The sequence below is a fragment of the Helicoverpa zea genome, chromosome 9 (genome assembly GCF_022581195.2).
Source record: "Helicoverpa zea isolate HzStark_Cry1AcR chromosome 9, ilHelZeax1.1, whole genome shotgun sequence".
In the NCBI taxonomy this organism is placed as follows: Eukaryota; Metazoa; Arthropoda; class Insecta; order Lepidoptera; family Noctuidae; genus Helicoverpa; species Helicoverpa zea.
In genome coordinates this window covers 13,447,084-13,461,826 of record NC_061460.1, presented here as the reverse complement: position 1 = coordinate 13,461,826, position 14,743 = coordinate 13,447,084, and the positions used below count along the sequence as shown (strand labels likewise).

Here is a 14,743-nt window from a genome sequence, read left to right as displayed (position 1 = left end):
TGTTCCCGATGCATAGAATTCTCCCGCAGCTGTGTGTCCGCACGGGACGGGCGGCGCCGCGCGGCTCTCATATAGCTGTATCCGGGCAATGCGCCCTCGATCACTATCACCGACGCGAACCGCAATTTTACGTGAACTTTCCTCGATATACGTCTGCGGTACTTTATGTGCCGAACATTTGATTTGAGAGCCGAGCGAGTGCGGTATGCGGACACACACTGATAGCCGGGTAGTCGGATATCAGCGTGATCTGCACTGATCAATGCGAAATCGACGAATAATACCGCAAGCGTGAATTAATCCTACTTACGATGCGATGTGTAGATTCAGGTGGTACTGCTGGGCCGATGGCTGGGTTATTAACGAAAATATTAATTTACTGATAAAATTTATATTATTTATAGCTCTTTAATAAAGATATATAAACTTATACATATATTAATAAGTTTAGTAGTGTTTATAAAACTAAATAAATATTAATCGCTGTTCAACACTTGTGTATTGCAGAACAAAATCTAGTAGTACATGACTGCGAGTGCTACGCGTAGCACTGCTCGTAGCCGCGTAGCTATCGGCGTAGCAAGAACTAACTGTTCTTTCGTGGTACGTTTTCGCGAGATGCTTGTTAATAGCATCTGGCGCCGGAAGTGACGCAACAGCCTGCCGGATGTTGCGCTAGCCGGGAGGGGGGGGGGATCTGTGTACCTATTTTGTTATTGCAGATGCCGTGCAGACTGTACCCAATAGTTGTGAAGTATTACCGTGTGAGCACGCATTAACGCAGTACGCTTTACGCGCAAAATAATAGATTGTCAACCTTTTTACGGTTTTAGAAAATTAAGCATCTTTATTTATTTTATTCGCAATGAAGACGTGCGCAAGTTGCAACGAGCAATTCAATGACGGAGTTCAATGTACGAGATGCAGAAAGTACCTGGACTTCTCTTGTGCCGGCATGACTGAACTTGGTTGGAGGAAATTGGGTGCTGACAGAAGAGCCCAATGGAAATGTCCTGCGTGCCGAACGTCGTCGCCGAATTTACTTTCACCGCAACCTACGGCTTCGCTGGATACAGTGCTGAGTGAGATTCGAGAAATGAAGCATCAGCTACTGGACCTACCGACCTTAGTTAATGACTTAAGATCGATCAAGGATGAGCTAAGTGATCTCAAAAAATGCTATGATTTTTCTAGTGGTAGGCTCGATGAGTTCGACACACGACTTATCAATCTGGAATCGAAAGTGTCAGAGTTTGAGAAGGTCCGGGACACAGTCCTCTCACTGCAATCTGAGTTAGCCTCAGCAAAGCTCGAGCTTATGTCACATGATCAGCGATCCCGGTTAAATAACGTGGAGATCAAAGGAGTGCCCCTCAAGAAGGATGAGAATTTATTCTCAATCGTCGAAGCCATCGGCCGTAAAATCAAGCACAATTGTCCTAAGGCCCAAATTAATTACATCTCTAGGGTGCCTATACATAACTCTAAGGAGAAATTAGTAATAGTGAGCTTCCTGAATAGGTACGTAAAAGAGGATTTTGTTGCGGCTGCGCGAGCAGACAAGGACCTGTCTACATCGGATTTAGGTTTCCAAGGAGCACCACAGCGTGTTTATGTGAATGACCACCTAAGCGTCGAATCTAAAAAACTTTTAAATAAAACCAAAACCATCGCTAAAGAGAAACATTATGAATTTGTGTGGGTGAAACATGGCAAAATTCATGTACGCAAAAACGTTAATTGTAAAACTTTTATAGTTCGGAAAGAGCAAGATTTAAACAAGATTGTTTAAACCGCTACATATGTGATCTTATAAACTTATGTTTTACTTTTAAAATCGATCAATGTTTAATAATTATTTATTGTAAAAGGTTTTGCACCTCTGCTTCGCTAATGAGTTTCTTTTGTTCTCGTCATCGCGCTGTTTGTATTGGGGATCTGATTCATAACTATATATTTGACTCGCTTACACTTACGCTCCTGATGTATTACTGCTTACTCGCTCACTTAGTTATGTCCTACGTAATATCGGATGATTTGCAAACTTTTGCTACTTTAATTTGTATTTACCCACTTTTCAAATATTTTTTTCTGTCTTCCGTAATTAATAGATATTTTTATTTTTATTTTGTTATGCACTTGGTAGTCGTTTTTTGTTACAGTGATGTGTATGCCGTTATTGTTGCATATTTTAGCTATGGATGATAACAATTATCAGCGACTGACTGTTTATTACCAGAATGTACGGGGACTGCGAACAAAAACGGACTCGTTCTATCGTCAGGTTTTATTAAATTCTTACGATGTTATTGTTCTAACGGAGACGTGGCTAATCGATGGTGTCTTAAACTCGGAGTTGTTTGATGACCGGTATATAGTGTGGCGCCGTGACCGGGATTATGCTATGACTGGACAATCGCGTGGTGGTGGTGTGCTAATCGCGACGCGCAGGGAGTTACCCGTTACCCAGGAACCGTTCCTCCACTCTTCAGCAGAAGACCTTTGGATTAGCATACGATTTAAAAAGTTGAACTCACGAGATTTCGTAAACCTATACATTTGTGCTGTTTATTTATGTAAACAAAACAACGGTTATTCGTTCTCGAATCAACTTAACAATTTTTTTACTAAATTAAACCAAACTACCTTAAATAATTTTTCCGATGTGTTTTTAATTGTAGGTGACTTTAATGTGAGTGGAATTTCGTGGACTTCATCCATTAATAATTCGCTAAACCCAGTGAACCCTGCCACTAGCGACGAATGTATGCTCGCCGACGAGTTATGCACTCTGGGTCTTCAACAATACAATGGAGTGACTAATAGTTATGGGAAATTGTTGGATTTGGTCCTCTCAAATAAATTAGCCTGTGTTACTGAGTGCATAGACCCGCTAGTCACTATTGATCCCTATCATCCCGCCTTGTTAGTCAATATCGACTTGTTTGAAATGCCTTCCTTGGACCATGCACCGCGGCTAAGATATGTTTATAGCAAAGCCGATTTTGTATTAATTAATAAAGAAATTTTGGCAGTCAATTGGGAACAAGAGTTTTCGACTCGATCTCTGGACGGCTCAGTTTCGTACTTTATAGATACTATTAAGGACTTACAAAATAAGTATATACCGCAGAAGCTTGTTCGTAATAATACCTACCCCATCTGGTTCAGTAAATCGCTCATTAGAACCATCAAGGAAAAATACAAAAATCTTAAAAAATTCAAGACTTATGGTAATAAATCCGACGAATTAACTTATAAGTACTTACGAGAAAGAGTCAAGACTATGGAAGCCTCATGCTATAACTCTTACCTAAATCAAACTGAAACATCTATTAAAAATAACCCTAAATATTTTTGGACATTTGTTAAAAATCGTTGCAATTCTAACGCTATGCCTAGTACACTAAAATACAATAATGATTTATTACTCACTGGTGATTCCATTTGTGAGGCTTTTTCCTCTTATTTCCTTTCCACTTTTCTCGAGCCCAGTTCTATGAATAGTCCCAACACAGCCCCAGTTTCCTCCACAAACACTACTGTAAATCCCTCTGATATTTCTAACATTGAAATCAAAATTAATGTTGTGACCGACCTACTCCGCAGTCTAGACCCATCTAAAGGAGCTGGTCCTGATAAAATATCTTCTAAATTTCTTATTGAATGTGCATCTGCGATTGCATTACCTATCTCTATTCTGTTTTCCAAATCCTTATCTCAAGGTGTTGTCCCCAGAATGTGGAAATCTGCGTTTATTACACCGGTCCACAAGAAGGGGTCTAAAACTGAAGTTACTAACTATAGGCCCATATCTAAACTGTGCATTATAGCTAAATTATTTGAGCGTATTATCTATAATCAGTTATACCCTGCTCTTGCGCCTTCGCTTGGCTCCTTCCAGCATGGTTTTTTGAAGGGACGGTCTACAACTACTAATCTCATTTTGTTTAATGATTTTATTACTAAGGCTATGGATGATGGTAGCCAGGTCGATGTGGTTTACACTGATTATAGCAAAGCATTCGATCGTATTGATCATGACACTTTGATCAAGAAGCTAAGCTCTATAGGTATTCGTGGGGACCTGTTAAGGTGGTTTTCCTCATATATTAATAATAGATCGCAGGCTGTAGTGATTAATAATTATATATCTAGTTGGGTGTCAGTGCCTAGCGGAGTGCCTCAAGGTTCGTTACTTGGGCCCTTTTTATTTGTGATCTATGTGAACGATATCGATCTGTGCCTGCAATCATCCAAATTGCTGTGTTTCGCCGATGACATGAAAATCTTTGCCAAAATATCATCGGTTGAAGATGGATTAGCACTTCAGGCTGATCTATACCGTCTTGAAGACTACTGTAGGGCTAATAAACTCGATCTGAATCCATCTAAGTGTTCAGTAATTACTTACACTAGGAAACGTGCCGCTCTAGTCACCACCTACATCTTATCGGGCCAGACTTTGCCAAGGTGCGATACCATTCGTGACTTAGGTGTGTATCAAGATAGTAAATTAGTTTTTGACACCCACATTGACATTATTATCAAAAAAGCTTCTAAATTGCTTGGGTTTATCATGCGTCTCTCTAAGTGCTTTAATAACGCTAAAACACTAAAAATTCTGTACTGCACCTTTGTTAGAAGTCAGCTTGAGTATGCGTCTCAGATATGGAACCCACGTTACCACAAGTACATCGACCGCATAGAAAACATCCAGAGACGCTTCATTAAATATCTTTGTTTTCATCAAAAAATTCCTTATCACTCCATCGATTATCTCCGACTCTGCAAGAAATATCATTTATTACCTCTCAAAGATCGACGTGAGATTGCCGACTTTCTGTACGTATTAAAAATCTTCAATAACTATATTGACAGCCCCGAACTTCTATCTAAATTTCACTTTAATGTACCGCAAAAATTATTCCGCAATAACCCACCCCTACGTGTGCCTCTAGCATCAACAAATTACAGACAGAATAGTTTTATTATACGAGCGGGTAGACAGTTCAACAATATATGTAAGCAGTATGACTTTGATCCCTTTACGACTAGCGTGGCGTCGGCCAGAAGACGCATTAGCCTAAAGTTTTTTAAGTAGCATTTTGATTGTTTCCCTAGTTTTTAGAAATGTTTATAATATTTTTATTATTTAGTACTTTTTGCTTGTTAACTAAAGGTTTCTAGTTAATACTAATTGATCCTTGCAATTAACTTGTTTAATAAGCTGTAATGACTGTGTAAATATTGATATGCTCACTTCTTAATTGTAAGTCTGTTGCTATACGTGAGGACTTGTAATTGGCTTTCCGTAGTTTAGGTTGGCTTCTATTTTTAGTTAGTTTAAGCTGTAAGTCCTCCAGAGTGTAATAAATAATAAATAATAAATAATAAATAATAAATTAAAGTTTGCTACAGTTCTGCACTTGAATTAGCTGACACTTAATAGACATACTAACCAGACTTTTCCGACACAATAGTGTAACATTATCAAGCAATATTCCAGTACATTGTAGTTCATGTAAACGGTGAGTATTAAGTCCACACGGCAGCACTAACTTTATTATATCGTTCTTATATCTTCTTTATACATATCGTTTAATTATGTCGGCGCAGCGCGGCGACTAGTAGTCGCAGATCTACAACTGCTCTCGTTTACTATACTCACAGGTTACGATAGATAGTCTATAACTATGTGCTTGAGTGTCGCCCTCACAGAGTGTCAGTGTTCGCGACACGTTCACCGACGGACACTACACATACACATCTATTACAACACTTTGTATGGCCTACTTGTAACGACTTTTCTTACACATTCAGCATTTTAACTTTATATAATGGATGATATAAATCAAAACAGCTGCACCGTGTCGTGTCAGTACATGGCATGCGGCGCTCGCGTCACGTTATACTTCAATAAATGAATATTCGTTGTTACAACAAATCCTTTGTTATTTAAAAACATGTTACACTGTTACATTACTAATGCTATGGAATTGGTTTCCGATCCAAAATCAATTTGACTTTTAATCTTGCGTGGCGTGCGGCTCGTCCGCGCTCGCACAGACTACGCGCTTCACATGTACATGCGGGAGCCTGTGCCTCGTACCTGTAGGCTGTTGCTGATACTAGGCGATGGGAATGCCGAATGGATATTGATGTATAATTTAAGGAATCAAAAAGCCTAAGATTATTATTATATTACTTAGCTAGCTATAATTTTACTAGGAGCACTAAGTTTGAGTAAAATTAATATTTTTCGCGGATAGATGAAATTCGACGAAAACATTATAAATTTCAGTTGATTAAACTCAATCATGCATTTGAGGACACAGTTCTGAATGTACCTGGAAACACCAAGTTAGTTCTCTACGTATCGTATCGCAGTACATCACACGCCCCCCGCACCCCGCGCCCCGCACCCCGCGCCCCGCAGGCAGACGGCGGCAGTGCGGCTACTTGTTACAACTAATGAATTTGACTAAGTACAGCTAATAGGCACCTCCTTGTTGATACACCGCCGTCTCATGTCATTAACTGCGCCCAGAATTCATTAGCTTTGTATTTAATAAGCGCGCACACAGCCACTTACAACAATATAGCACATTCTCTAGTGTTGCGTGTTTATACTTATTAGCCCTACGATGTTTGATCTTTCAGAATAGCTTCATCATGATTTAAAAGTAGTGCGAAGAAAACCATATAAAATCTAAGTATCAACGCTAACTAACCATCCGTTTAATATATATGTATTGTACCCCTTATAATATATGACTGTATCTCTTATATAATATTTGATGTTTAGTTTATAATTATGAAGTCCGGTATGAGGACTGTGACGTATCTGTGTAACCGACAAATTATGAACAGAAGCCGCGCCGCGACTGTTGCAGCAATGCCCTGCCGAGTGCCAAGTACAGACAGAAGTACCACTATTCAATAAACATAATGTTTACAATCTTTATGTAACATTTGTCCCTTGCAACTCTTTAATCCTCGATACTCAATTTATTGAAATAGTTCTTTTTTTACGAACAGGTTGTGGGCCTTCTCTAGTCGATGGAGTGTGTGTGGAGTATAGTATCAGTGATGGATCGGCACAAGTTTGCCGACAGCGCGGGATAAATACAAATTCATAATGCGCTGTTTGAATGGATCCGTCTCTCACGCCGCGGGACTCGGTGGCGAGGCACTGCACTATTAGGCGTAGTTCACAAGTTAATACAATGGGCGGTCTTATCGCTGAAAACAATTTCTTCAGATGACCGTTGAGTGTGCGCGTGTTATTGCCAGTGGCAGTGCATTCCCTAGGCGAGTGGCTCGTATGTACAGCGAAGGGTTTGTCATAACATGATGTGGACTGCACTGGTATATTCTGTTTTAGGTTTCTGATGACAGAAGATGACCTATCTTGAATCCTGAATACGTGACAAACTCAAAATGGCTCTTGATATAATAAGGGGTCACAGGATTCATAAGATTCTGGTAGCAAGGAGAATATTTAAAAACTTCGATTTAGTAGTTTTTTCTTCCTACCTAAAGGTGATATTAAGACGGTTTCCTCGCTATCATAATATGTACATGCGAGTATGTGCCTCATCTACAACTCTGTTGCCGTAGGAACATTTCAGCGTGAGGTATAAAATGCAATAGTCTATGAATAAAGATGCACATTTTCCCGCGCGATGCTGCGCTCCGTACGTCTGAGTCGTTAGTCTAGGTATACGACCTCTCTTTAGCATTTTATGATTCACATAATCATTTTAATGGCCTAATTTACCGTGCGGTGGAAATACAGATTACAAAGTGTACGAGTGACAATGTCGACATCGAAGTTCGATTAACAAACAAATGATTAAAGTCGTCGGCAGGACGTTACGGCGGCGGCGGCTAGCGCATGAATATTCACGGCGCGGCGCGTGGCCGGGGACGCCGGCGGACGGTTTTTCTGTTCGCAGTGGGAGAGACGCAATCGGATTGTGCCGGTAATGGTCGCAGGCGGCCTCGCAATCACTTTACCGATGTCCCGAGATTTTACCGGAGCCCGCAGCTAAGTTGTCTGATCATGATTTAGGAGATGGAAACTGGCCAAATAGCTGCTACATTACACTCACTATGAGATATGGTGATACGGAATGTAAATTGAACGCGTCCGGGTAATGGACGACAGCAAAACAGCTCGAGCACGACGCGGGCTCGCAACTTTGTTTGAAGCAAACGAATGAACATGACTGAGTACGGAACGACTAGAAGCTTCAACTCGCATCTATTATGTTTTATGGAACCTTGCGATATTTATTATTCCCATATGTGCTTTCGAGCTTGTCTGATTGTCAAATAAATGCATTTTACTTAGTTTGGTACGGGTGAAACAATATTTTACCTCAGTCATTCTTTGCCACTCTTTAGTAACTTAGAGCAAAGCTTTGTGTAGTTCTATTAGAAGGCTCCATAGGTGCCACATTCCATGATCCTCCGGGACAATGACATCTCCGGGGGCATCGACTTCCTCAAGAGTGGTGACTATGACCAATCAGTATACATATGTTTAATACAAACACACAATCCATTAATTACTTTACCTGGAAGAAAAAACAGAAACGATAAAGAAATATAACAAAACCTAGCGAATATAGTTCAATCTGCAGACATAGATACACATTATGAATCGTGCTGCAAAACCTGTCGACTGCTGACTGTACTCAGACGAAATGAAATTCCGAGCGATATCTCCGCGCACCTGACTGTAACATGTCATACAACACAAGAATAACCTTAAAACCATACACATAAAGTCTCTATTCAATATAATTAACGGTGTGTAGATATTTGTTCTGATGGAACTAGTCCTTCACTTGGTGCCTCTTTGAACTCGAGCGAGTGGAAAGCGAAGCGTGTGAGCGTGCGACGCGCTATACTAGCGGCGCGGGCACGGGCAGCCAGCTCGCTCGGTAATCTGTTTGCACGCGAGACCGCTTTTGTAATTGCTGATTTAGTTTAGAGGATATAAGGGCCTTTTCATACCCATATGGTTGTCGTATAGACGGCACGGCTCCGTGCCGAGCTAGATCCTTCACATGTACGTACAGTTAACGCACGATCGCCCGGCGGCGGCGCGGCAAAAAAGCTTGGCATGGCATCGACTGGCACAGAGCTTTATTTATTGATGATTTGTGCGAAATGAAATCGTTTTTTTTTTTTTGTAATTACATTGAAAAACGTAATTTGTGGATAGTTTATAGCGCGTTAGAGCGTCCGCCATACTACTTCCGTGTCGTGAACGCGTGCTCGTGAATAGGTCTTAAGGGTGAAGGTGATTTGTCGGGACATCTGTTTACCTGGACTACTCATGTGACTCGTACACCCGTTGTACGCGAGGATATGCTTACACAGATTTTCAATACTTTAGCTATAAAAGCACTTAATTCTATGTAAGGAACAATTCTACATACGGAAAGGTATTTGTCCGATATGCTATGTAGACTTACAGACATAAGCGGACTGCTTAATTTATGCTACAAAACAGACAGAAGGATATATTCGTGTCGGTAATATTGAATCTATAATGTATTCCTCCTCAATAACAACTTAAAGAGTGATATCTGAAAAGGTTTCAATTTAATTAGTTGCCTTCGTGAATACTGCGGTGTTAGTTAAGAGCTGAGGCGATCAACTGATCAGTGCAAAGGCAATGACATTAGTAGGTTCCTACTTATACAGAAAATTCGTAAGTCTGTTAAAAACGGGAAAGAATACCAACCAAATATTATATATAAGTATTAAAAGAACTTTGAGAAGAGTTTTTTCCTGTATATTTTATTTTTTAACGAAGCACGTTCTTTTTCCGGGGGAAATCAATCAAAAGCTTTTCTGTGTCCTGTGTCCCAGATAAAAATAAAACAATAATAAAACCGTTTAAAAAACTGCTTAATTGTAAACCGAATGTTCTGCTGTAAACACATGGCTAAATAAAGTAGAGAAAACCACTTACAAGCGTATACATAGAAGTGGCGCGCCGCGTGCGCTCGCGTCATGCACCCGGCGCGGCGCGGCGTGGCGGTGGCGCGGCAGGGGCGCGGCAGTGGCGCACTAACAACTCGAGAAAAGAATTCATAACTGGGCTCGCTCGCCTCCCACTGAATGCGTAATCGCGCCTCATTAGCGGGCGCGCTCAAAGCTCGCCACGACGACATCTTTCATCCTGTATTCTAATGACGACTACTAGCGAAAGGCATAACACCTAAAAACACCATCCATATTTTCAATCGCAGTCATATTTGTTTCCTACTTGTATAAATGAATGCTAGATATTTCATGCTCAGAAAAAGACATAATTATTATGTTGTTTTATAGCTATTCCATTAAAAAGTTTACAATTAGGTAATTATAAAGTATAAGACAACATTCTTCCGACAATCACAGGTCACTCGACAATCACAGGTCACTCGACAATCACAGGTCACTCGACAATCACAGGTCCACTCGACAATCACAGGTCACTCGACAATCACAGGTCACTCGACAATCACAGGTCACTCGACAATCACAGGTCACTCGACAATCACAGGTCACTCGACAATCAACAGGTCACTCGACAATCACAGGTCACTCGACAATCACAGGTCACTCGACAATCACAGGTCACTCGACAATCACAGGTCACTCGACAATCACAGGTCACTCGACAATCACAGGTCACTCGACAATCACAGGTCACTCGACAATCACAGGTCACTCGACAATCACAGGTCACTCGACAATCACAGGTCACTCGACAATCACAGGTCACTCGACAATCACAGGTCACTCGACAATCACAGGTCACTCGACAATCACAGGTCACTCGACAATCACAGGTCACTCGACAATCACAGGTCACTCGACAATCACAGGTCACTCGACAATCACAGGTCACTCGACAATCACAGGTCACTCGACAATCACAGGTCACTCGACAATCACAGGTCACTCGACAATCACAGGTCACTCGACAATCACAGGTCACTCGACAATCACAGGTCACTCGACAATCACAGGTCACTCGACAATCGTGTACAACTGCGTCAATTAATATCTTACACAACGTTATATAAGCGAATACTTACAAGTATGTAAGCGATAGCGTGTAAAATAACATAAGGTTGGGGGTTTTATAGCTCTCACGAAGGGCCGATGGTCCGATTAATAAAACCCAGTAACATTCTAATAACGAATACACATAACATACAAATAGGCGGAGAGTTTGCACTTTTTATAACCAAACCTTTTACGAGAGCTTTTATGATGCAAACCAGTATGAACATTTATATGTCGATTGGGAAATAAAACAATAATAAGACTAGATACACGGTAACTTAAGAAGTTGTACATCGTAAAACTGAATATTTGCCTCAATAACATATTTACGAGCACCCGCAATCTACAGATCTACGCATTCCTTTACTTTAATATACAACTCTATACTAACTTCCTATTCTTCTGTCTGGCAAAAACATTCTGTCTGAACCTGTCGAATGGTTTAGATACATATGAAGATATTGATGGGGAACCACAAAATAGATAACTCTAATACACTGCAATGTCTTAAAGCCGCCCAGGCTTTCTTAGGATGCAAGTGACAACGCGAGGTACATTTAGTTGAATGTAAGTAATTCCTCAGTGTGAAGGTGCGACACGGAGTGCACATTGACGCCACGCTGGACACCAATAGCGCGAGCAGGTACCTAGCACCCGTGGCGAGGCGGCACGCGACGCCGCAGGTACCACCGACAATTAACGTTCCACCACTCAAACTGCATTCGTACTTACAAGTAACATCTGAGTAGGCGAGTGGAAACAGAAACAAGGCGCCCTAAGCTCGCGGCTAGATAGTCGGCAGCCGATAGTGGATGTAGCCGTTAGAGTGGAGCCACACAGCGCGTAATGTGGATCTGACACGCCATCGTGCGCCTCATTATAAGCAGGCACCGTGTGGCGTGCAGGCCCGCCGTAAGCGGGCGTGCAGCGCGTGCACAGCACGCGGGCGGCACTTCCTAGGGGGCGGCAAATCTAGCGAGTTATCACGTAATATTTAAAAAATACAATATCTTTTTAGTAATGATTTGATTTCAATATTTCCGAACTCAGCAATAGCGCTAAGAATATTACTTATACTGCCGGTTTCAGTTAGGTACATCTGTTGAAAGGACATTTTCAAAATTAAAGATTCTTAAAAACGATTTAAGATCAACCAGTGGCGTAGCGTGGGGCAAATGCTATTTAGGGGGCGGCAAAATTAAACCAATAAAATTTCGGAAAAAGCCGCCCTAGCTTTGGTCGTCTCCTATCAATTTTGACTGTTTCACCCTTTGCATCCCCAAAAAAATTCGCGCTCGCTGCGCTCGCGGCTCCATGTCAGATATCGCATTTTATCTTTGTTTAATTGTTGAGGCATTCAATTCCGAATAAACATTTTTCGCGCACGTCCGTTATGGCTTTTTATGATATGTTCACTTCATGAATTTCACTTCTTTGCTTTATTAATTTACAGTGATTTTTATTTGTTTTGTATCCTTTAAAAATAAAAATTTCGCGCTCGCTCCGCTCGCGCTTGCTTACATATGGAAAGTGTCTTATAATTTTTCAACGGGAAAACCACCAAATAACGTATTTTACTGACTTTAAACATTGTTATAGATATTTAAGTGCGTTAGTTTAAGTTAATCACAATCTTTCAATACATAGGGGCCACTTGGGTAATGATTGCACTGCATTGATGCCCTAAGCAATTGCTTAGTTTGCTTATGGGCTAACCCAGGACTGCTTAGGGCTTAGGTTACTCTGAACATTTCAAGTAAATAAAAAGTTATGTGTAATGTATGTTATGTATTGCAATAGTTATTTATCCAAAAGTAGGTGGGTTTTCTGCAATCAGAGCGGTGCATGTACATATTTTTTTCTGTTGGACAAGTAAGATGGATATGAATGGGCGGGGGGGGGTCCGGACCACCTGGATCCGCCCCCCCCCCCCTTATATATTTTTTGACAAAACGTATGTAGTCGTAGGGCGGCATAATCAGTTTTGCACGCGGGCGAACAAACAGCTAGCGGCGGGCCTGGTGGCGTGCGAGTGTCGCGCCCAGCTCCGTTCATTTAGCAAGTTGCCGCGTCCGCCGCCGGTAATTACCTCATTTTAATAATGAAGCTTCATTTCAAACCCGTGTAATAACATGAATAAATAATTTTGAATTTTTGAACATCGCGCGCTTACTGCGAACAAATCGAGAGGTTACTCTTATTGCAAATAGCTCCACAATTTCATTCTCCGGAATTTAATATCCTACCTCCTCTCTCCAACTGCCTAAGTATGTCTTGAATGCAATCTTTCATCAATACTTATTATGTTGAATGAAGAGCTAACTTAACTCCTTTCCATTATTGTTGTAGCACTTGCATCGTAGCAGGCGAACCTTTAGTATGCACCAGTTGGTGACCTGTTTGCTACTAATAACTCCATTGCTGAACAATGTATGTAAGAACAATTAGTAAGCGATAATACACCAGGCGACGGCCGGTGGGTGGTGGCCACACAATGTATGTAGTGGTCAACTCGACTGCACGAGACTGTATTGCAATTTTTGTATAATACCTGCATGAAAATCTTGTATATTGGAACAACAGGAAAAAGTCGTTTTGTGCCTACAGCACAATAGTACTGTAAAACTAGCAACATTTTTATTACAACACTTTATACGGGCGGCTGCATAGTTAAAAACAAAAAAAAAGTTTGTAGGGTGATCTTGATACCGTATATAATTGAGCAATAAAACAAGATACAAAAACTACGAACGAAAGTCTATAAAAATAAATTACATTTACAGACTAACAAATAGAATAATAGTTTCCAACGATTTTTATTACTTCAATGATCATGATTGCAAGTGCACTAGCATATACGAATGCGGGTAACTAATTGAACTATTTAAGTAAATAGGAGCGGGCCCCACGCCTTCACAAACGTCTTGACACGTCTGCTGTTTACTTGGCGAGCTCACGCACGCGACATCTCCGCATGACGCACTCCGCCGACATCTCGTACCTACTGCAGTGATCTGAGGTAAAGTGCGTGTCAGAGCGTAGCTATACAGATGGACAGGCAGACACGTGCCGAACTATGTTGATGGAGCTAAGGTGCAGACTGCACGAGCGGCGCTGGCAGCCAGCCAGCAGGCGCCGCCAGCCCCAGGCGCCCTCTCCCATGCAAATTATAAACGAGTCTGCAATCCCGCCCCTCCTGAACACTTACTAAATGCACTCAACTCACGAGGCTTTACTCCTTGTGAGTGCTACACTACACACACCTTCATTAAATAGTAACGAGAGCTCCACACAGCTTTGCACAGGCTGCTCAATGTTTAATGTTAATGTAATGTACCCTCAGAAAAGATTAACCCCTCAATTGGTCTTGCCTGTAAACAATAATGCATTGTAGATCGCATATTATATGTTTATACAAAATTTTACCTAGTAAAAGTAGCACACGTACACGTATTGCATGCATTCAGGTCACCAGAGATAGTCATAACATTTTATGCAATACATATTGGGTAATAAATATATACTAATGTCAAACTTTTTTTTCAAGACTCCGAAACTACTGAAGCGATTTGAAAAATTACATATTTCTTTGATTTGAAAACTACACACTTCCCGAGTAGCATAGTCGACGTGACGTGAATGACAATGCGGGTCATCTGATAGT

General features: G+C 41.1%; 1 protein-coding gene across 1 annotated transcript; it reads left to right on the top strand.

Moving 5' to 3' along the window:
• Window positions 1-774: 774 nt before the first annotated feature.
• LOC124633159 lies at window positions 775-2,746 on the top strand. The gene has a single exon (XM_047168294.1). The coding sequence runs from the start codon at window positions 866-868 to the stop codon at window positions 1,790-1,792; it is 927 nt and encodes a 308-aa protein (XP_047024250.1). The 5' UTR covers window positions 775-865; the 3' UTR covers window positions 1,793-2,746.
• The last annotated feature ends 11,997 nt before the right edge of the window (window positions 2,747-14,743 follow it).